Source organism: Lutjanus erythropterus, chromosome 10, assembly GCF_056507025.1.
Source record: "Lutjanus erythropterus isolate fLutEry1 chromosome 10, fLutEry1.hap2, whole genome shotgun sequence".
Lineage (NCBI taxonomy): Eukaryota > Metazoa > Chordata > Actinopteri > Lutjaniformes > Lutjanidae > Lutjanus > Lutjanus erythropterus.
In genome coordinates, this window is record NC_139326.1 from 10,561,798 (window position 1) to 10,583,471 (window position 21,674).

A 21,674-nucleotide genomic window follows, 5' to 3' on the forward strand; every position below is an offset into this window, starting at 1 on the left:
CCCTCATCCAATCCGTAACTGCAGCTCTGAGATTAGATTTGCCCCACAGAGGGTTAATAACTCTCCAGCAGTATTAACCTATATCTGCACTCACTGTGTGGATGCCGTGTCTGGAAGGTTAAGATCAGTGTTTTCAGGCTGCTCTGTTGGGTTTTTAGAGCGATAAGACAGAGATAAGTGACACATGAGCAGAGTTTAAGAATGTGGTCTGTTTGTCTGCGATAGAGGCCTCTGGTCTGGTCGAAACGCCTCTTAATATAAAGATTAAAACCACAGATCCCACTGTTGTACTCATTTAGTGTTCTCTGACTACAGCTGGATATTGTTTTGATAATAGTTGGAATGCAAAGTTTCAATACCATGCAACTGCTTTTTTTGACGCCGAACAATAAGCCAGATTCCTATGTTCTCAAATGTTAATTGTCTGATCGCACTGTTCTCTTAATATTTTCTAATTGTTTTCTTGTCCTCAAAGCACTGCAGTTTAAAAATTCTTCTTTTTACCCTTTGACAACATTTTATTGTAAGTGAAATTTCCCCACAAATGGAGCAGAACAGGCAGCCTTAAATTGTCATTTTAGGGACGTTGATTATGACAGCGATCAAATCTTATGAACGTGCACCTCATCATGAACAAGTGATATTCATCAAGCTGACACAATGGATTTGTGCAGGTAACTGAGTTTAGGAAAAAACAGTAGTAGAGGTTTTGTAAATGTTCTTGCATTTGACCCAATAACTATTAACTATAGTGTGTTTCCATGAATTACAGCTCTCTCCCCCCCCCTGGTTTGTTGATGTTGCTTTTGCAGTCTGGATTTTGCTACAGTTAGACCTTTAAATTATCTGAAGTCTGCATAAAGTTCTGCAAAATCCATTTTGTTATGTTCACATTAACTGTAATATTCCATCAAATTCCCTTGTTTGCTCCAGATAATGTGTCAGCCTCCCTGACCTTCCCTGTCTGGAACACGCCCCTCATACTAGAGCGCCATAATATTCAAGGAATGACCAGTGGGAACCATCAGAGCCTCCACTGAGACCAGTAATGCTGAAATTCTCTCAGACGACATGTTACATCTGCTGTTTGACAGACAGTTTTATACAAACAGACTCACAACATCATGAGAGAGGGCAGTTTTAGTCTGGACGGCCCCAGTGGGAACTGAACCCTAAACTTTGACGGTGCGAGCGCCGCTTTGCCTGACTGAAAATAACATAAGAAGGTGAAGTGGTGCGAACAGACCAACTGATGAGCAGGGCTGGTTATCGAACGCACTGAAATAATACTGAAATGAGGTGAGTCTGGATTACTGTGAAACACCAGAAGCTGGCACTGAATGCTTATTCAAATTTATTTACTTCTTCTGTCAGATATTTTCCTGAATTAGAAAATAATTTAGCCAATTTTAGATCCAGAGCCAGCACACACTTCATCCCTCTTTTTAATATTTAACACAACTTCTGTTTCCTCATAAACCCAAACTGCACAACTTTTTATGAAAGTATGTGTTTCTTAAGATCTAACATCAATCCTCATCTTATCAGCTGATCTGACCTATCAAGATTATTAATTATGGAATATAAAATAATTGGACTTTACAAAACACTTCCCAACAAAAACATAGAAAATTGTCTAAATATACTTTGTTTTTTATTTGTGGCATGCATCCCTACTTTTTGACTGTATTTATTTTGGCAAACTTTCTGCAGAACTTAAAACAATTTTGATTTTATTTCAGTAATTTTTAAGAAAAAATGCCAAGCAATTCCCTGGTCCCATCTTCTCATCTGTGAATATTCAGTGGTCTTCAATAAAAAACTGTTGATCATAGAAAGCAAGCGACTGTAATGGACAATTTTCACAATTTTCTTAACTTTATAGACTGATTAAATCAATTAATCTTTACACATGGAGAACATAGACAGGTTTCCAATAAATTAAAGTAACAGATGGGGGAGAACAGACAAACAACAAAACACAAAGTGGAGTGGTGTCTTCTCCACTAAGTGTTAAGTGTTAGACTGATTTGCTGGAAGGAAGCCACAGATGACATTTAATTTCCAAGCACTACAATGATCAACAGCGAAAGATGTGACACCTGTAAAGCAGACAGGTGCTTCAGATCACAACAGGGCAGCAGACTTTCTCTTGGGGGTTTCTGGTTTAGTCAACTGGACTTCTGTACTGGTGGCTCATGTTACTGTTGGATTTACAGATATAAATGTTACGAACTCTGTGCTTCTTTCTTTATAGCCTATAAAAATGACCAAGTTTAGGTGGTCTCTCCCAAACCAGCTTTTAAAAAGCCAAATTTAGTTGCATGACCTTCCACGTGGGCTTTAAAAACACCAAATTTAGTTCCTCACTCAGAACTTTAATCTCTTTGTCCCAATATTTTTGCTTTGAAAAGACCAACTTAAGCTCCTTGTCCCAATATTTTGAATTTAAAAAGAGCAAGGCTAACTCTCTGATCTAATACCTCAGTGCTGTCTGGATATTAATTCTCGCTCTGCCTCTCCGGCCGCCCGCACCTCCTGGGTTGAAAAGCACATTATTCCTCGGACAAGAATTTTTATGATCCGACTTGAGCTAAACAGCACGCCATGCGAGGCGCTGAGAGGAGAGAATAAATAGGCGAGGAGAGGCCGAGAAAAACCAAACAAGCGTCGGCTTTAAAAACCGCCGTGCGCCAAGACGGATGGTCGTGTAAACACAGGCCTGATATTTTATAAAAAGCGAGAGTGTGACATCTGAATAGTTAGCGGCTGGCTAGCTTATTGCTCAACGCAATCCCAGGGATGATTAATAGGCAGGGGGTGACACTCAGCGCCGAACCCCCTTAGAGCTGCATAAATCACAGCATGTTTTCTTTACAATGATGTGGCACTTAGAGAGGGGGGGAAGGAGGACAGGAGGGGTAAGAGGAGAGAGAGGAGAAATAAGAAAGAAAAAGACAGGGAGAAGAGAGAGAGAGACTGAAAACAAACGACAATGACAGTAAAAGGAGAAAGGGAGTCATGACCTGAAAGAAATGAGGTGAGAGGTAAAAAAAAGCAGAAAAGAGGGGAGATGGGAAGAGATGTGAAAGAACGAGAAAGGTGAACACAGGAGTATGAGAAAAAAATGTTAGAAGCTTTACAAAACTGACAGAAACTAAGAGAGGAGGAAAAGGCAGGTAAAGAAAGAAAGAGGAGGAAGTAAAATAGAGCAAAGACAGAAAATGATAGCAGAAGAAAAAGAAAATAGTGGGGAGAGATACGGAGTAAAGGGGGAAGAGAAGGACAGAAAAAGGAGAAAATGTTAAAGAGGGGAGAAAGAAAAAGGGAGATAGGTGAAGTGACTGAAGGGGGTGAGATGGGGAAGGAATGGAAAAGAGAAAACAGAAAGAGAGGAAGTGATCGATGCTAAAAGAAAAGAGACAGAGAAAGAGAGGAAAAATGTCTGTCCAGTTTTCCAGCTGGTTAATGTCAGTAACAGTTATTAGTTTGTCAGATAAGGTCTGTGTGTGTGTGTGTGTGTTTACATTAGTCTTAGGCTGACTAAAGCCCCACTTAGTGCTCTGTGTGTGTGTGTGTACTGTTAAGAACTGATGGCTCTCACACATTTCATTGTCTACTTCACCTCAGCTAAATATTTGGCTCTGGTGTAAAAACACACCTCTCTCTCTCACTCTTTCCTTTTCTTTGCTTTCACACACACACACACACACTTCTTAACTCTATATGCAAGCACACACACACAGTTTTTTTTTTCGTGGACTTGGGTCGGTCAGCTTGAACACCAAAACTGGATGATGTGTTTCCATCACAGCAGGGGGTAGCCGAGCTGTGCTGTGCCGAGCTGCGCTGCTGTGGACCAGAGTATAGGACCACCCGAAAACCAGCCATGTTACAGTCAGGGCAGTAGCACAGCTGAAAAACATCTATTCTGCATGTACAGTTAGCCGAATTTTGTTTTTTAAATAAACACACAATATAAATTATTGTTTTTAGAGTGTAATTTTTTGTCCGCTGCTGTGTCACAAGTATATCTGTATTAGGCATGTTAATAATTAATGATCAATCAATCACTGTTTTTAACCGACAATATATATTTTGTGTACCATTTAATGTTGGTTTGTTGAATGAGGACAGGTGGATACGAGCAGCCGTCTCAAGAGAGCCTTATTGTTTTATTATTCTTTTCATTTATGTGGATTGTGCTTCATGAATTATTGTTTCACATGACTAATGTGCCACTAGAATTTATTTGCAAAACTTAGAAAACACGTGTTCTGTATCTTTTTTTTTTTTTATTATTATTATCAATGACTAATCGCCTACTGATTGTTGACATGTTAAACAAAATGAAACCTACAACCCTAATCTGTATCAGCGTGTATGTCAGTCGATAATGAACAAATAAATATTATTCTGCAAATGTCAGCAATATGTTTGAGGTCATTTACAAACAGTGTCTTCATTACATGGTTTCTCCACCAAGTTTATTTTTCAACTGGAAAATTTCTTGCTCCATATATATCCTTACATCAAAAAAAAAAAAAAGGCTGATTACAGTGTAAATAGTAGTGTTGTAACGATTAATCAGTCAGTTGTCAACTATTAAACTATTTTGCTAATTAATTAATTTCATTTTTTAAAGAAAGTCCAAATTCTCTGATTCCAGCTACTTTAATTTCTTTAATGTGAATATTTTCTGGTTTCTTTACTTGTCTGTGACATTAACCTCAATATATCTCAGAGTTACAGACAAATATCTGAACATCCGAGGACGTCATGTTTGGCTTTGGAAAAATTCACAATTTTCTAGCATGTTTTTGACCAAAAAAGCTTATCAATTATTTAAGAAAATTATCAACCGGTTAATCAGCAATGAAAATAATCATTAGATGCAGCTATAATAGAAAGTAATTAAACTCCGCACTGTTTGGACCAACTTCAATATTAACTATAATCTAATAACAATTAACCGGTTTGAAAGGTCCGACTCTTCACATGTACTTTTACTCTGAATAATTTAGCACATTTTGCTACACTTGGGAACATTTGAGTGCAGGATTTTGATGCTCTTTCTTAGCTAAAGGAACTTTTATTTTAACCATAGTCTTTACACACATAGATCCTGTACTTGTGTACTTGTGTATTTGTAGACGCTCCCACAGCTTCGGTGTGATGTCAGCTGACGGATGACGGCAGGGCTGAGCTCAGTTTCCTCTGCTCGCTCTGTGTCTTTAAACAGAGCTGTTAAATGTCCTAACACTGTCAGCTCGTCTCCAGCAGCAGATTAAAAACCTGCAGCGTCTGAACCGGCCAGACGTCCCAACACAGAAAAACTACTATTATCTGCTATGAAATATTACCGCAGTCAGGACACAGAGGCTGAGCTTGGCTTTCCATGATGTCTTTATTTTGGGGGTTATGTTCGTCTCAAATGTGTCTTTGTGTTTTGTTTGTTTTTTTGACTTGAGGTTGTCTTGAGCTGGATTAATTACAAAGTGTAGATTTTTGTTCATTGCTTTGAATTCACAGACTGTTATTGTGTTTCCATTAACTACACTTTACATTGCTGGCCATTAATTTTTAGAGAGATTTTCTGTCGTCCATGCAGTCATTGGTTCAGTTCATGTCAATACGCTGTGAAAACCAACTGGCTGACACTTCACATCACAAATCTATCACAGTGAACACAAAGATTTTGCTTTTTTATCACAGTAACATCACTGTCAGGTGGTAATTTACTTTCCACAAGTAAAACTTTTTCTGTTGATGCATTCAATGAAGCTGCAACATCAGAGATTTCCTAGTGTCTGATTTTCTGTCTGCTGGTGAGAAAACCTGACCCACTTTTATTTCTGTGTGGTATTTTATCTATTTTAACATGGCTCTGTGTAGAGCTGAGATGATTACTTACTCAACAGAAATGAACTATTTTTAAAATGAGATCAAACTCACTGGGTCCAGCTTCTTAGGATTTGCTCCTTTTTGTTTTGTATGATTAAGAGCTCAATACTTTGGACATGTGAAGACATCAAACATTATGATGGGCATTTTTAAGGAACTTTTTTGACACAGCTGATTCAGAAAGCATCTGCTGATGACACCGCTGTGCTCAGTTTGAAAACAGTTTAAAAAAAGGAAATGTATGCCTAACTGGCTAAATCAGCAGATATTTTAACACCCTTCCCTGTAGTTGAACGGTACCTGTTTGAACCTGGCCAGCTCTTTTAAGGCACGTCCCCACTGCTGCTTGTAGTGCAGCTTGGACTTGGTGGTGGACTCCAGCTTCCTCTCCAGCTCCACCTTAATTATCACAGAACAAAAACATCAGTCACACATATCTTAAAAAAGGTTTGGACAGTTAATATTCTGCCACTATAGACCGATAGAACGGTTAAGAGCTTCAGTTATTTCTCTTCACTTCGTAAGACTAAATGAGTATAGCTAAAGTTGAAATCACAATTACACACATAATGATCCATTAATTTTTGTGAAAAAGAATAAAAGTTTTATTGCACATGAACATTTAACAGTTCAAGAAAATGGACTCTTTTTTGAGGTACTTGTACTTTTTCCATTTTGTGTTACTTTATAATTCTACTCCACTATAATTTTGGAGCAAATCTTGTACTTTTTACTCCACTATATTTATTTATTAGTCCACAAGCTTTAAAGCTACTTTCCAAACTTAGATACTGACTAATACATGATTTAGTTTCATTATAGGTTAAAATACACAGTAGTATATGTACTACTTAAATTACCACATTTACCAGCTGCAAAATTAAAGTCATGAACACATTAATTCATCATTTGTTATAATCCACTAATATAATACATATGATCCTGAAATGGGTCATTCTGCATAATACGTGCTTTAACTTCTGGTAGTTTAAGTATATTTTAATGCTAATACTTTCTACTACTTGTATTTTTTCCTGAGTAAGATTTTGAATGCAGGACTTTTATTTTCAATAAATTATTTCTGCACTGTGGTATTATTACTTTTACTTAAGTAAAAGTAAAACAGTATAGCTGCAACTTGTTTTGTTGAACTTGTTTGCTCACTTTCAGATGACATATTACTATTTAACTACCTTATTCACTAAATTTCTCTTCAACAGTAACTATGATTTTAAGTCTGACATAATATATACTAATTAATTTGGAAGTAACAATATGGAAAACCGGCGGATTACCTTCTCTAGAGTCAGCAGGTTGATCTCTGACTGCAGTCTGACCTCAGGTCTGACGTTCTGTTGTTCTCTGTAGAGCTGAAACTCTTTCTCCAGCTGCTTGTACCGGGACTCCCCGTCTGCAATCTGGAGCAAAAGAAGTGATTTTTATTACTAGGTGAACTTAATCATTTACATTTACATGCACACAATCAGGAGTCCTCTCTCTGTACCTGCTGCAGCAGACGGCTTCTCTCCTGCTCCATCAGTTGGACTTTGTCTCTCTCCAGCGCCACCCGGTGGTCACATTCCTGCCGCAGCCTCCTGCTGCTCTCCTGCATCTCCCTCTGGGTCAGATCATGCTCTGCCTGCAGCTCCCTCTGCAGCCGCTGAGTCTGAACACACGAGAAGAGTCAGTGTTAGAAAGATTTGCTGTAAAAAACATGCTTAAACGCTTATTTCATAGCTCTCTTTTATACAAAAGCAGTTAAAAAATTCTAAATGCAATTAAAGTCAAAAACTTAAGTCCACTGTCTTGCTTACTGCTTGTTAATTTCACATGCATTTAATTACTGCAGTTAGTCAGTGATGGAAAATTAATTCTCAACTTTTGATAGATTGATCATTTGAGTCATTTTTCAAGCAAAAATACTAAACTTTGACTTGTTCAAACCATTAAATTCTGAGGATTTGATGCTTTTCTTTGTTTTATGTGATAGTAAACCAAATATCTTCTTCTTTTTTGGACTCGTCAGACGAGAAAGGACATTTGAAAACGTCACCTTGACATTTTATACACCAAACAATTAGCTGACTAATTAAGAAAATTGTTGGCAGATTATTTGCTAATCAGATCTTAGATATAGCATCACAAAAGTTCAATTTAAAAGTATTTCTTAATTGTTAGAAATCCTCCAGTTCTGTAGATGTCACGTGGGATTCTTTTTAGTGTGGCGTTAAAAACTGTGGAGGTCCCATTAGACTATAATATCTTTATTCAGCTTTTCGGCTCAGAACTCCCCAAAAAACATTCAAGTGACAAAACCCCATAAATGTTTATTAAAAGTTAGAATTAGTTCCATGAGCCATCTCAGCAGAGACTACAACAATCTGCATGAATCATGTCATTATAAATGTAATTTATAAACAGTGTTCATCCCAAGTCTGTGTGAAAAATGTCGGTGGTGAGTCTGACCTCTAGCTCAGTCTCAGCCAGCTGTTTCTCTCTTTTCTCCAGATCAGACAGCGTCTTCTGAAGCTGCTCCTCCAACACATTATACTCCACCTCCTACAAGCAGACACAGATTTAATGTTCCTTCATTAAATTCAGAAAGCATCTGCTAAATTAAATTATAAGATTTACTTATGTGTCCTATTAGTTTGCATGAACATGAAATCTAGCAGTATACAATGTAGTGTGTGAGCGCTGTGAGCATTTGTGTAAATAGGTTGTGATTCTTCACCTTCTTTTTGACCAGAGCTTCTCTCTCTCTGTCTCTCCTCCTCCACTCCTCTGCCAGAGCCTGCATGTGGCTCAGCTCCTTCTTCCTCAACTGAAACAAAACAAATACTTTAATACCTTTGTTTGTGTTCATAGTGAATCCAGGAGAACATGAAATCTTAAAAAAGCTATGTGTTGTTTTTTTATTTGGATAAATCTGTAGCTTTGTGTGGCAAAATGTTTATGTGAAAAAATGTAATAGTGCTGCTGATCTGTTTTTTGTTGACGTGTTTTCCCCCTGTGTGCCCAGACAAATATATTATATATTTAAAATGTGTCTGTGGTGTGAGTAAAAAATCTATTGACTGTTCATAAAGTTGGGAAAAATCTGGTTATGTTCTCTGTGAAACATCATTGTATCTATATAATATTATATTCATTACACTGCTTGATGTGTTTTGTATGTAGTCTTATTATTTATTAGATTCTTCACAGTTACTTTCGATCCTGTTTACCTGATCATCAAACAGATCCTCCTGCTCCTCCTTCCACAGCTCCAGCTCCAGGGCTGTGCGATACTCCAGGGTGTCTCTGGGGGCGGTTGGAACTGTGGGGCCCAGTGGGGTGGGATTCAGGCTGGGAGCAGCAGGTCTGGGTGCTGCAGGGTGGGAGGGTGGCTGTGTGGGGACCGCGGGTTCGGTCTGATGACGCATGAACATTAAAAACAGGGAAAACATCACCACAAAACTTATTACAGAGGTCTACACACTCAGTGTATGTCATCACTTTGTTTATTTTACCAGCTGTTCATATTAACTTGTATGTTTTAATAATGGTTATTTGATGCTTGCTAAGTTACATAATAAGTGACACAGGGTGTATCTAACTACAAATGACAAACTTGACAACAGGTTTGTTTTATTTCAGATATTTAAATGAGTGAGTGAATATTGTGTAGAAGAAACAGTAGATTATGTTGAAATATTCAAACACATGCCTATCTTTGAACATAAACTGTTAAAATGAAGCAATTCCCAAATTTCCAACATACGGTACTGTGTCAGCCAAAACACATTGTAAATACTTGCTTTAAAAATTAAAAAAAACATGTTTGAGTAGATTATGGCATAAAAATCTATTCTAGACACTCAATTGGATGGTTTAAAATAAGAAACTTAACAAGATTAAACATTGTTAAATATATTATTAAAATATACTAGCGTGTATAAGCACACCTAATCCTAAGGGTGTCTAAACCCAAAATATTGTTATCATCATATTGTTATCTTTATTATAAAGTTTAAAGATGCTGCTGTTGAATTCTCAATCGATCAGGTATCACCCAAACCGATTCATGTGCGTGCACTCATTCAACACACACACAGCTGTCTCACCTGTGAAGAATCGGACACAATGACTTCTCTGGCTTTAACCAGTCCCAGGTCCTCCAGTGTTGCCACATAGCTCAACTCTGCCACCTTTTCACTGGGGTTAAAAGATGGAAACACAGTTGTTACAGTGGTTAACCAGCACCATATGATCAGTCAGGCAGTCAGTGGGTGATGTCTCCTACCGGTGTGTTTTGACCACAGGGACTCGATCCTGGTGAGTTTGTCTCCAGCACTGCTCTCCTGTTGATGCCAGTAATCTGCTCCTCTCAGAGCTCAGCAGATGAGACAGCTGGATGGAAGCTCGTCCTATCAGCTGGTCTCTGCTGGTGGAGTCTCTGTGCCAAACCTCCACCACCAGAGGAACTCTACAATACACACAGGCACACACAATGAGTTAAAACGCTTTACATTTCACTGCAAAACACCTGGACTGAATTAACATAGAGACAGAAACAATGTCAACACACGGTCCTACTGCACCACCTGCTGGACAAACATGATTTTACAGAAATTTTCATGAAAATATCAGAAATCTGCAGAAGTTACATTAGAATAGAATAGAATACTTCTTCTTCTTTGGCCAGTCGTTTAAGATAATTTAAAACCACATAAAATTAAATTCCAGTGCTGATTGAAACTATTTCATGTTTTTCCATAAATAAATAAATATAAAGAAGCAGTGTAAATGTGTTATGCCGCGACAATATTAAAGGGATAGTTCCCTCAAAAATGAAAATTCAGTCGTGATCGACTAAAGCCAATTAAAAGTCACATTTAGTTTTTTAGTCCACAAAACACTGGTGGAGTTTGAATGAGTGAATGGTGACCAGTTTTCAAAGGGAAATAACAACCAAAACCCATAGTGCTGGTTTGATGTAATCCAAAGTCCTGACATGGTGCTGAGTTGCAAGTGCACACAATCACACCACACACACCCAGTTCAAACAGTGTCCACTGGCACATGAACATGGCTCCAAGCTAAGGATCTACAGTGAAGATTTAGGCTAAAAATATGCTGTAAATGACATCTTTAAAGTAAACTTGGCATGTTTGGGGTTTAGGAGACTTGGATTACACCAGACAAGCAATACAGAGGTATTTTATGTTTTATTCCATTTGAAAACCGATCACCATTCACTTACTTTCCTGTGAAACTCCAGCAGGGCTAAAAAAAACTAAACCCAACCTTCGATCAGCATGAGGGTGAGAAGAAAATGACTGAATTCTCATTCAAGTTCACTGTGTAATTTAAGTTGCAGATATATACACAATTTGAGCACCAAGCATGTAAAGCAACAAGTTTTCCGTGTGTGTGTTCCTACCTGAGGAAAGTATCTTGTAGTTGTTGTGGCAGAGCAGCAAAGTCGAAAGCGCAGTAGGACTGAGGCAGAGACACCTCCATGTTCCTCTGCAGCTCCACAGGAGGGTTGGTCATGATTGGAGCTGGACTGCCGAAGAACTGATATGAATACCTGAAATAAAACAAACACACAACTGTAATTACACAATAGAAAGGTATTTAGACTGCAGTGCTACACCAAATGGTTGGCTGTTTAGGAGCTAAAATACAAAAAGGTCTGGTAGAATTATCTGCAAAAGTTTAATTTACACTGTAGAGGCTAAACCAACGTTTTAAGCCACTGATACCCAATACACCACATAAATTAATTCACTCACATTCTGCTCCTACATACACTGTTGTGAAGATGAATTATAAATAGGTTTAGCCTTTCATTTTTTTTTTTAACTCTTTTGGTATGCACTGTCTTTACAGTGAAGCTTGTAAGTAAAGAACAGGACTTTGCAGGACTAGTTTTGACTCAGTCAAAAAGCAAAGACTTTCACCTGAGCGTAGCAGCAATAGGGTGTGTCAGGCTGAGGTTTCCCAGGCTGCGGAGGTCCAGAGAGAAGCAATAATGGTGGGCAGAGGAAGGGATGGACACTTTGGGAGCAGAGACACTGACAGATGATGCTCCACCCTCTGCTGTGGCTTCAGTCTGACTCTGCCGCTGCACAGGAACCTCTAAATCTGCAGCTGGAATACATCAACAAACAATTTCAATGTTGCTCCTTTCAGTCATCCGAGGTTTGACTTAATCTGTCAAAACTTCTAGTGTGAAAATGTCTGATGATATTTGCAGCCTCACCTGCCAGTCCTGCCTGCTCTTTGCTGTGTTGAAGCTCCTCCAGCAAACTTTCAGCTTCGCTCTCTGTATGAGAGGAGGGAGGAAGAAGAGGAGGCCCAGGAGGTTTGGAGTCAGGAGGTTTTTGGACTGGAGAGGAGCTTCGGGGTCTCTGCTCAGCAGGAGGAACAGAGGGAGGAGGGTTGGAGTGCGTTTGAACTCCACTTCCATCTTTATTCCCTAAAGACTGAAGAAAGGACAGAAGTGCATATGACTGTCAGTCCAAAGTGATGCTCAGTAAAACCTACTGCTGCACTGCTCACTACAGCTGCAATGATTAATCAATTAGTTGTCAGTTCTAAATTAAACACCAACTGCTTTGTTAAACAATGAATTGGTCCGAGTAATATTACAGAGAAAAATCTTCTCTGATTCAGTGTTCTCAAACGTGAGTATTTTCTGGTTTCTTCTGTCCTAATTCACAGATTATTTAACAATAAGGAAGTTCATAATGACATCATGTCCTTTACTGGTGTGTGGAAGTCTGATTACTGAGTAGACTGCACAAGTGAACACGTTGTCTGTCTTACTTTCTTAACCCAATCACATAGTCATTTCTTGTGTGATTGCATTTGCATGAAAGGGTAGACAATTATTGTGTCCAGGGTCAGTAATCCTTATTTATCTGTATTTGGTTCCATTCATTTAGTGGTAATGTAGTGTAAAAACACCAAAAGGCACCACTGATAAAATTACAGCTTTTAGTGACAGGCCATATAGAGACAGAAAAGGGAAAATCCACAGAAGATGAAGCAGAGAGAACCTCCCCTTCATGCACAAGGGCAAAAAATAGACCAGCAGAAACCACAATAAAAAGCACGACTCTTCTATTCCTCTGTGCATTATTACAATTATCACTCGCTACATCTACATTTATGACCCTCAACCACATGCAACAAGTCCAAGGATATTCTAAGAAATTAGAAAACCTATTAATTTTCAGCTTTAACAGGAGGATGACACAGAGCAGGGAAAACAGGGACATGTAACATGTATGTAATAGTAAATGACCACATTTAACAATAAACTCTCAACACTTTGAAAAGTTCTTTTCAAGTGTGTACCTGTGGTGTGACGTCCTCCCTCCTCAGGGTAACAGCCACTCCGACAGTCGGCTGCAGGTCAGCAGGCAGAGCCTGCATCATTTGTTTGACGCGTTTAGGAGGCTTCAGAATGAAAGCTCCCTCCACTGTTGCTGCCTTTTTGTCCAGATCCACAGAAACAGCAGACAGAGCTGAGAGAGAAACATCTGTGCTGCCTAGAGAGTGATTCCCACAGCACAGGTGGATCTGAGGAGGTCAGACAGGAACATATGAGAATACACGCCCCGGTAGTAACAGGTAGTAATGAGTTGCTCATCAGACTCACTTGTAAACTGGGCTGCTGAGACAGGAAGGTCTGGAGGAGGTGTGTGCTGCTGCGGATGCGCACAGAGGCGCGCTCCGGCTCAAAGTCAGGACTCAGCAGGTTGTGGAAAGGCTCGCTGGTAATGTCGTTCCCCAGTAAAGAGTAGTAGAAGAAGAATTCTGACCCCTCTGCTGACAGTTTCATAGTGCTGGGGATTAACTGTTGGGAACAACAAGAAAGCAGATGTAAATGATTTGCTGGTTCTAACAATTAAGAAAATTAACATTCTGAGTCAAATTCTTGAGGTGGTGTCTCAATTGCACTCAGCAAAAACAGGAACTGTTGAAAAATGTACTTTATATTACCACTTAACTTTTATTTTACCATTTTTATTATGGTCCCATAAAAGTTTTAAGATTGTCAACTCTGGAAAGGAGCTGTTAATCTATAGACTATATACTTGATCAGTCAACCATTCATTTCACTGTAATAGTAAATGGCTACCACAATTTTAATTTTTCATTTTAATTCAATATTCTTTGAATTTTCAATTCTATTTTGTCTGATCAAAAGTAAGAAAAAACAGATTATTGTCATAAACACAGTAGATGTTTCAGAAGCTGCAAACAGAAAATGTTTAAATTTACAACTAAAAATAAATAAATACTGTTTTAGCTGAGCTTTTCCAGTTTACAAACTCTAACCCTAATACAATTATTATTTTTAATTCAGAACATTTTGGGTTAAGGGCCCTTTCAGCTGAACACTACATATTGTTTCTACTCCACTTCTAACTGCCCTCAGAACGTGTGTGACAGAAGAAGAAATTGGTTTAATTTTGTAGTGAAGACAGAGTCTTCAGTGTCTTCTTATGACACTCTGGGGGACAGACAGTCATTGTTGAAGCGGTTGAGAGTTAAAGCAATAATGTTTAATGACAGTTACCATCTGAGATGTTCTTCCACTGTGAGACTATCATCAATCTGTGAATTTCTGCACATTAGAACTTATTTATACTTTGTAGTTTTATTCTTTCTTAATTCTTTGTTCAGCTTCAGTTGGTCTTTGCTGCTACCCAGTCTGTCTTTAGACAGCCCTAAACAACAGGTCTGATGTCGTCAGCTGGGTTTATTATCATGTGTGAAAAGTGGAAAAAGCAACAATGATAGTAACAGTAACAGTGACAAGAACCGAGTGAGAGTATCCAGACGAGAAGACTGTGTTTGTCTATTTTTTGTTATCAGACTTGACTCAAGAATTTCCAGATGGGGAAATTTCCAAATGTGGCGTCATGCTGGCAACATTATCTAATGTTATTTGAGGAAAAAGCAACACCTCACTGCCTGGCAACATCTCAGGTTGGAATTTATCAACTGTCCTCACCTGTTCTAGTTTGGTAGCAAACGCCACAGTGACAGACAGGATGAACATGTCAGAACAGTGATCTGCAGGTCCGACTTGATGGTAACCCTTGTCTGGAATCAGTACAGCCTCTAGGTTGTCTGGGAGAAGGTCAGTTACTGCAGGCGAACCTACAAACACAGAGCCGGACAAGGGTTGCGATGACAAGAGGACCAGGCCAAAAAGAGAAAAGAGAGCAGGTTATGGGACGACAAACAGAACTAAACTGGGGTATGACAAGTCTCCAAATCCATGATTAGATTTGACTTTTGGTTTAAAGGTCACCATTTGATTCGATTGTTCGATTTTAACTTATTTTTTAGCCAATAAGCTCTATCTTATCACAGAGGTTTTGGACACCAGCTAATAAGCATTCAAGAAATTCAACTGAAACAGAGTTTCTCCATTACACACCAGAAAGCAGTGACAGGTTTATTTTTTAAATAAAAAATGGCCCATTCTTTGCCTTATTGGTCACAATTATGAAATGTAATACAAGGAGTTTTTCGCTGTTTATGAATCAGTCTCAATTGAATACTGATGCCTCTAATGAATTTCATAAATGAATGAGACCATCACCAAAAAGATCAGTTGTTTCTGTACAGTTATAATGTCTGCCATCTTGGGAACTTTCTAATTCTTCTTATGTACGACATGCAGACCAGACAAAACTATGTTTACATTTTGTCGGGCACAGTTAGGTAAGCCAGTTAAAAAGAAGAAGGAAGAGATTTTATTTAGATATTTTTATTTTTTGATGTTATATTGTGTGGTTATGGTGATGGAAACAGTACCACTTTTGTTCACAGGGGCCACCAAAACCAACACAATATTAATGTTTCTTATAGCAGCTTTAAATTAAATCATTTTAAGAGATTCTGACCAAAAATGTTTTTGTTGTGCATTTACATTAACATAATGGATATCAGCTGATATATTGTAATCAGATATTTAAAATTCTCAAATACCAATATTAAAATGCAGTATCAGTCATAAGATTATAAAACTGATTTAATTTAACAGAGCTTATAAAACAACTGCAGTTGAACTTGAGGTGAACGTTGGCAAAATAAATGTTTAAACAGTTGCAGCAGTGCAGAGCAGAGAGTGAAATGGTCAGACATCAGTCAGATATTTTAGAGGGTTTTAACTCTAACAGGGGGCACAGATGTCAGAGCACACAGCACTTGCACACAGTTTTTGATATTAAGTGCATAATACATGCTGCAAGGAGAAGTTTTGAAAATATCACAAATAAAACATGGGTTAAGATCCTTTGCCCTGAAACTACCATGTATCATAAAATCAGGTATAACATAGCACTGACAGCTTACCAGAGACACCAAGCATAAAGACCGTCAGCAAAAAAAGTTACTCATGAAAGTGTTAATCTTTTTTAGAGACTGTTTTTAGTCAGACACATCATGGCTAAGCACGCTATTTCCTGGCATTACGCTAATCCACTGAACAGTCTGAGGCTCACTGCCTTGCTAAAACAATGCTTATTTATTGTCTGACTTGTACTTAGACTTGGCAGCTTGAAACTCAATCTCTACATTATGAAACTGCTGTGCATGTATCAACGAGATTAATGAACAGCACTTTTATGAAATTAAATCAACTTATTTAATAATTTCACATACACAGGTAACATGCAAGAGTTAAGAAAAACACTGAAGTGAGAACAGCACAAATAAAGCAAGCGGTGTTTTTAATGAATCAGCTAACCTTGTCGAGGCGGGGCCTTCTTGGCTTTGAATCTGTCAGGAGAGGGTTCGGAGGGCTTGTTGTCGTTCTCCAGCAGCATGCTGAGGAGGAGTGCCGGTCTCTGTTTTGTGTATTTACTGCTCAGCAACGGATACCAGCGAGGCTCCTGAAAACAAATCTTTACATCACTCAAAACAGGACTAAATATGCAGATATACATTACTAGTCCCAGTGGGCAGAAGCTGGATATCACTTACTATCACTAATCTGAGCTACTTCAACATGTCAGAGAAAGAGGTTTACCTGCTTCACCTCTTGCACAGATCGGAGGTCCAGGACAATGTATCCGACAAGCTCTCTCTTCTTACTCACAGAGTCAACTGCAAAACACTGAAGCTTGATGGGAGTTCTCTGAAGCCTGGAAAATTAGACAAAATGGCAGATTAACTGATTACAAAAATATTTATTTATGCAGCCTTACAGTCGACCATAAACCAAATCGAATGGTACTGTTTTAGACTTCTTCAGACCTGTGTTGGTGCAGCGTCCTGCGGTCGAGCTCCCAGGCCAGCTCGGTACTGAACTGCGGCTGATCTTTGTGTTCTACTGGATCTGTGGCCAGATGCTCACCATCAAAGCTCGCCTGGACCACCAAACTGAGCCGGGGATTCTTCGGGAAGTGACGCCCTGGGGAAGGAATGACGGGGTTTGGAGCAGTTGAACAAAATTATCACTGAAGAGTGACTTTCTGTTTGTGAAAACCTAACTGACTAGTAAAATTTTAAAAATATATTTAAAGAAGAAATTAACTCCACTGTAATGTTATCATTATCAATCAAGGTTCTTATTGTTTATGGGCCTCTAAAAGCCATTTCCCCCACTGTGTTTGATACTGATAAAATTAAATATCTCTCAGCATTTAAATTATATCAGCCTTTAGGATGAGGAAAGTGACATTTAAGACATTTAAGCTTCAAAGCATCAAATTTCAGACTATCTCACATCACAATACTGATGTACACAATATTGCTCAAATCTAAATCCAAGCAACTAGGTTATATATATATGCATAAAGCAAACAGCAGAGTTAAGACAACATGACGACGGATTTTGTGAAACCAGTGTGCGCAGCTAAACTCAACAGTTCACAAACTTAATATGAACACTAATACATATACAGTGCTGTGGCTTTATTTGCACAGGAAATAAACTGTTCTACTATAAAATGTGGTTCGTACTGATGAGGTTAAATTTATATAAGCTATATCTGTTCTTAACGTGCTTTTCTAATCGTGTCCTTTGCTCTTGACATGAACCGTTAATTCCTCTTCAGGGAGGATTTAACTGTTAGCATGACCAGCAGCAACAGGCTGCTTGTTCGTCAGCTGCTTCATACGATGCATGTAAGCTAGCTAAGTATTAAAAACATCAACTGTTGTCTCTCGTTGGTGACGTTTGTTATACAGTTCACTTCAGAAGCAAACAGTGTGCTGTTGAACAGGTTATAATCCGTCTCCTCTTACCTTCGAGGATGGACACAACGATAAGAAGTTGGTCTGTCTTCGAAGCCATGGTGACATTTGGCAGCTCTGACGGGAAACTTTTCGACGGCTTAGTTTCGACCTGCCAAACTCCTTTTTACAGCTTCGTTTACGTGTGACCACAAAACTTTAACACTGCAGAGATTTTGTTTGCTCGCAGGCTGGCTGACCGTTGCAGCAGGCAGCAAACAGCCGCTCTGGCTTTGTTGTCAAGCGTTGGCGCCACCCATTTCGTTTGTAACAGCGGAAGTGATGACGGGCACATGAAGTGTTCTGCCCCCTCTGCTGGTGGGAGGTGGAATTGCAGCACACGCTATTACCACTAGGGCGCTATTTGATACCCGGCGCAAAGCTGTTGCGCTGCCTGCACATGACAGCACCCAGAGCGTTTGACTGAGGCACACATACACATCTCCACAATCACAAAACTAATTAATTTACACAAAGTTTTTTTTTTCCGCACACAGAGTGTAAATTAGTAAAGTGTCATTTGAACATATTTTTTTTTTAATCTGAAATAATGTGTAAATATTGAAATTAAAAGCTATGTCTCCACAATCAAAAACACCTTTCATTAATGTTAAACAGCGTGGGTAAAATTATTCTCACTGATAAGGAATCAGGAATTATTATTCAAATTATAAAACCCAGTAAATCTCAACAGACCTGCGCGCACAGGACTAGATCACAGCTGTCAGAGGTCTTTAACAGATCAGTCACATAACAGCTGGAGTAGCTGGAGTGTTTGTGTCTGCTGTTTATTATGATCCAGAAAAACACCACGAGACCAGTCCGACCCGGGGAGAAAACGGTATGTATGCTGTCAGAGCCTGATGCTGGGTGGACAACTTGTGCGTAATTTTCAACAAAAACTTTACTTAGTGTCAGATCAATTTTTTAAAAGTAATTCTAGTTTGACAGGATGCATTTTTTGGAGATAGTGTTAGGGTAATATATCATTATAAGGAAGCTATTAGTTTGGCCTACAGTTTTAAAGTTGTTTTCCCAACACTGGGATTTAATGGTCAATTCCTTAATATTACTCATGTCTGGTTTAAACTACTCTACTTCTGAGGGAAACATTGTGAAAATTAGTTCCACCTCTAATAGATGCCACATTAGAGTTTCATTTATACTGACATAACATAATAATAACATTTCTACTTTTACTTATTTAAAGTTTTGAATACAGGACACTTTAGTCCAAATAATCGTACCAAAAACAAGTAACAAAATGAATAGTAATTCACTTGTACACAGTCACAGTCTTCTTCATATACTCTGATTAATTCACCAAATAACTTGCCACAATGTTTTGACAGTCATGAGTCATTCTGAAATTTAAAAATGTATATTATAATTTTAAATTCAGAGAAGACACCTGCAATATCCCATTAAAATGATATCACAGTGTGTCTCCTTTTGTCAATAAACTGTCAAGAAATGTCAAGAGGAATGGCATAATGCATGATATGACTAATAATGTAACAATATAAGAATACTGTAGTGGATTTACATTTTACATGAAAGTTTATAAAGTACAGGAGCAAAAGTCAAACATTTTAGTTTTTGTGTCACTTCTAAAGAGAAAACTCCACAGACAAAAGGATATATATAAACATCCTTTAATCATGATTGCCAAACATATGAATTAAGGCATATACAGTATAAAAAAGCAACAGCAGGTTTCATGTTTATACGTTTTCAGTGTGTTATTAACTGGATACACCGGGTGGATGAACTGAACATATCAAGCAGCCTTTGTAAGACAACACTGTGTCTCCCAAAAGATGACAGCATTTTGTAAACAGAGTTCATAGCACTATATTCAAGTAATAGAATGATCACTGATACTATGCAGGTAAAGTGTTGTGTAAGTGAGGCAGAGCCGCTGATAGACAAGGTTGGGCCAATGTAATTGGGATTTTCCATCTTGTGAACATTGCATTACGCTGCATTATGCTACGTTGGCAGAATGGGAAGAACGAGTAAACCTTCAGTTATGTTGACTTGGGGGTGTTTCCACTTTATTCCAAGATGCCATGTCATCACAATGAGACAAATAAAAACAAGACTGAATTAGCTTAGTTTTATTGTGTCAAAATTTGTAGCAGTTTGCTTTTAATCAGGATCATTTGAATTGTCTGAATTGTGTTTGTGTTAATAATGAATTTTATTCTGTTTGCAGCCAATCTGACACCACTTTATAGATAACTCTTTTAGCAAAGAGAGGCATATCATAGGAAATTCCTGATATCTCTGGCTCAGAATTACAGCTACCAGGCTAACATGAATGGTTTTACCATCGGGCTGCTCTTAATCATGGCGTGTCTGATACAGCATGAAGGCATTATGGTTGTAGTTGATGGAACACACCTTCTGGCGGCCATATTGGATTGAGCTGTGCACATGATATCAGCTAGATAGCTAGTCAAATAGTAACACACACAGTATCTGATATTCTGTGATGTTAATCTGATTAACTATTTTATCACATTTGTACAGTAGCTAGCAGAAGCTAGTGTTCGCATGTTAAATGTGCAATATGTAAGCTCTCCCGCTGGGGGTCTCTCTCACATTAAAACAATGACAAAACACGTAGTTTGATGACATTGTGAAGTAGTGTAGGATCATCAGAGTTGTTATCTTCATTTTTGAACAACCATCATAACTGATGAAAAACTGCTTGACATGACTCAGGCAGACATCATGTTCATGGATGAGGTAATATTAACGTTTTTTTCATGTTATGTTTGGTCACGTTCCCCAACTTCCTTCCTCACTCTCTGACGTATCTCATGTATCTCATGTTTTCCCAGAAGTCCTAGCAACTAGCAAATAGCTAGCAACAGCATGCAGGAAACCGTTAACTTGAGTAAATTACGGATTTCTCTGCACTGAACATTGTTGGAAACATTTGTGATAAACTTTAACATTCAGACTGTATCAAAACTCTAACCCTCTAGTAAAGGAAACTACATTTACACCTCCTATTTTATATAACTGTCCAAATTCTGAGTGTGTTAACGTATCCACTATATAGTGCCCCCAAAGTTACACAATGGAACAAAACAAGTGTAGTGTACCTGCTAAAAACTTCCTGCTAACAATCCCAAAATGAAGTGTACCACTCAAGTATTGAGTGTGGATTATATAGGGAGTAGTGAATGAGCAGTCAAGGGAATGATTTCAGGCACAGCCTAGTGCCTTTGTGGAATGATCCTGCTAACTAGTTAGCTAGCTGACTGTACTTTTCACAAAAATACTGCATGCAGATCTATTTATGTTTCTTGAAAGAGACTGGCAGTACATGAATTTGGCATATTTCCGTTGAACATGTTGTGTTGTGAGCAAATATCAGCTGTATACTACAAGTAACAATGTCAATGCCAGATGGAGGGGCTTCAGAGTTATAGTGGGTAAAAGGACAGAACTGGAAAGATATCAACCACAAGCTAATCACAGGCAGCCAGAACGACATGACCCAG

At 38.4% G+C, this 21,674-nt stretch overlaps 1 protein-coding gene across 1 annotated transcript in view; it reads right to left on the reverse strand.

Annotated features, from left to right (window-relative positions):
* The window catches only part of cep120 (centrosomal protein 120), a 25,619-nt gene extending 7,223 nt beyond the window's left edge, over nt 1–18,396 (reverse strand). The window contains exons 1-18 of the mRNA XM_084729461.1: nt 18,169–18,396; nt 17,176–17,332; nt 16,949–17,063; nt 16,667–16,811; nt 14,921–15,069; nt 13,559–13,756; nt 13,255–13,479; nt 12,155–12,377; nt 11,853–12,042; nt 11,330–11,479; nt 10,190–10,372; nt 10,011–10,101; nt 9,132–9,317; nt 8,639–8,728; nt 8,371–8,463; nt 7,409–7,570; nt 7,200–7,322; nt 6,205–6,303 (exon numbers count right to left, since the gene is read on the reverse strand). Of these exons, the coding sequence (XP_084585587.1) occupies nt 6,205–6,303; nt 7,200–7,322; nt 7,409–7,570; nt 8,371–8,463; nt 8,639–8,728; nt 9,132–9,317; nt 10,011–10,101; nt 10,190–10,372; nt 11,330–11,479; nt 11,853–12,042; nt 12,155–12,377; nt 13,255–13,479; nt 13,559–13,756; nt 14,921–15,069; nt 16,667–16,811; nt 16,949–17,063; nt 17,176–17,332; nt 18,169–18,217 (2,628 nt within the window). The 5' untranslated portion in view covers nt 18,218–18,396. The remainder of the gene's footprint in view (nt 1–6,204; nt 6,304–7,199; nt 7,323–7,408; nt 7,571–8,370; nt 8,464–8,638; nt 8,729–9,131; nt 9,318–10,010; nt 10,102–10,189; nt 10,373–11,329; nt 11,480–11,852; nt 12,043–12,154; nt 12,378–13,254; nt 13,480–13,558; nt 13,757–14,920; nt 15,070–16,666; nt 16,812–16,948; nt 17,064–17,175; nt 17,333–18,168) is intronic.
* Between the last annotated feature and the right edge of the window lie 3,278 nt (nt 18,397–21,674).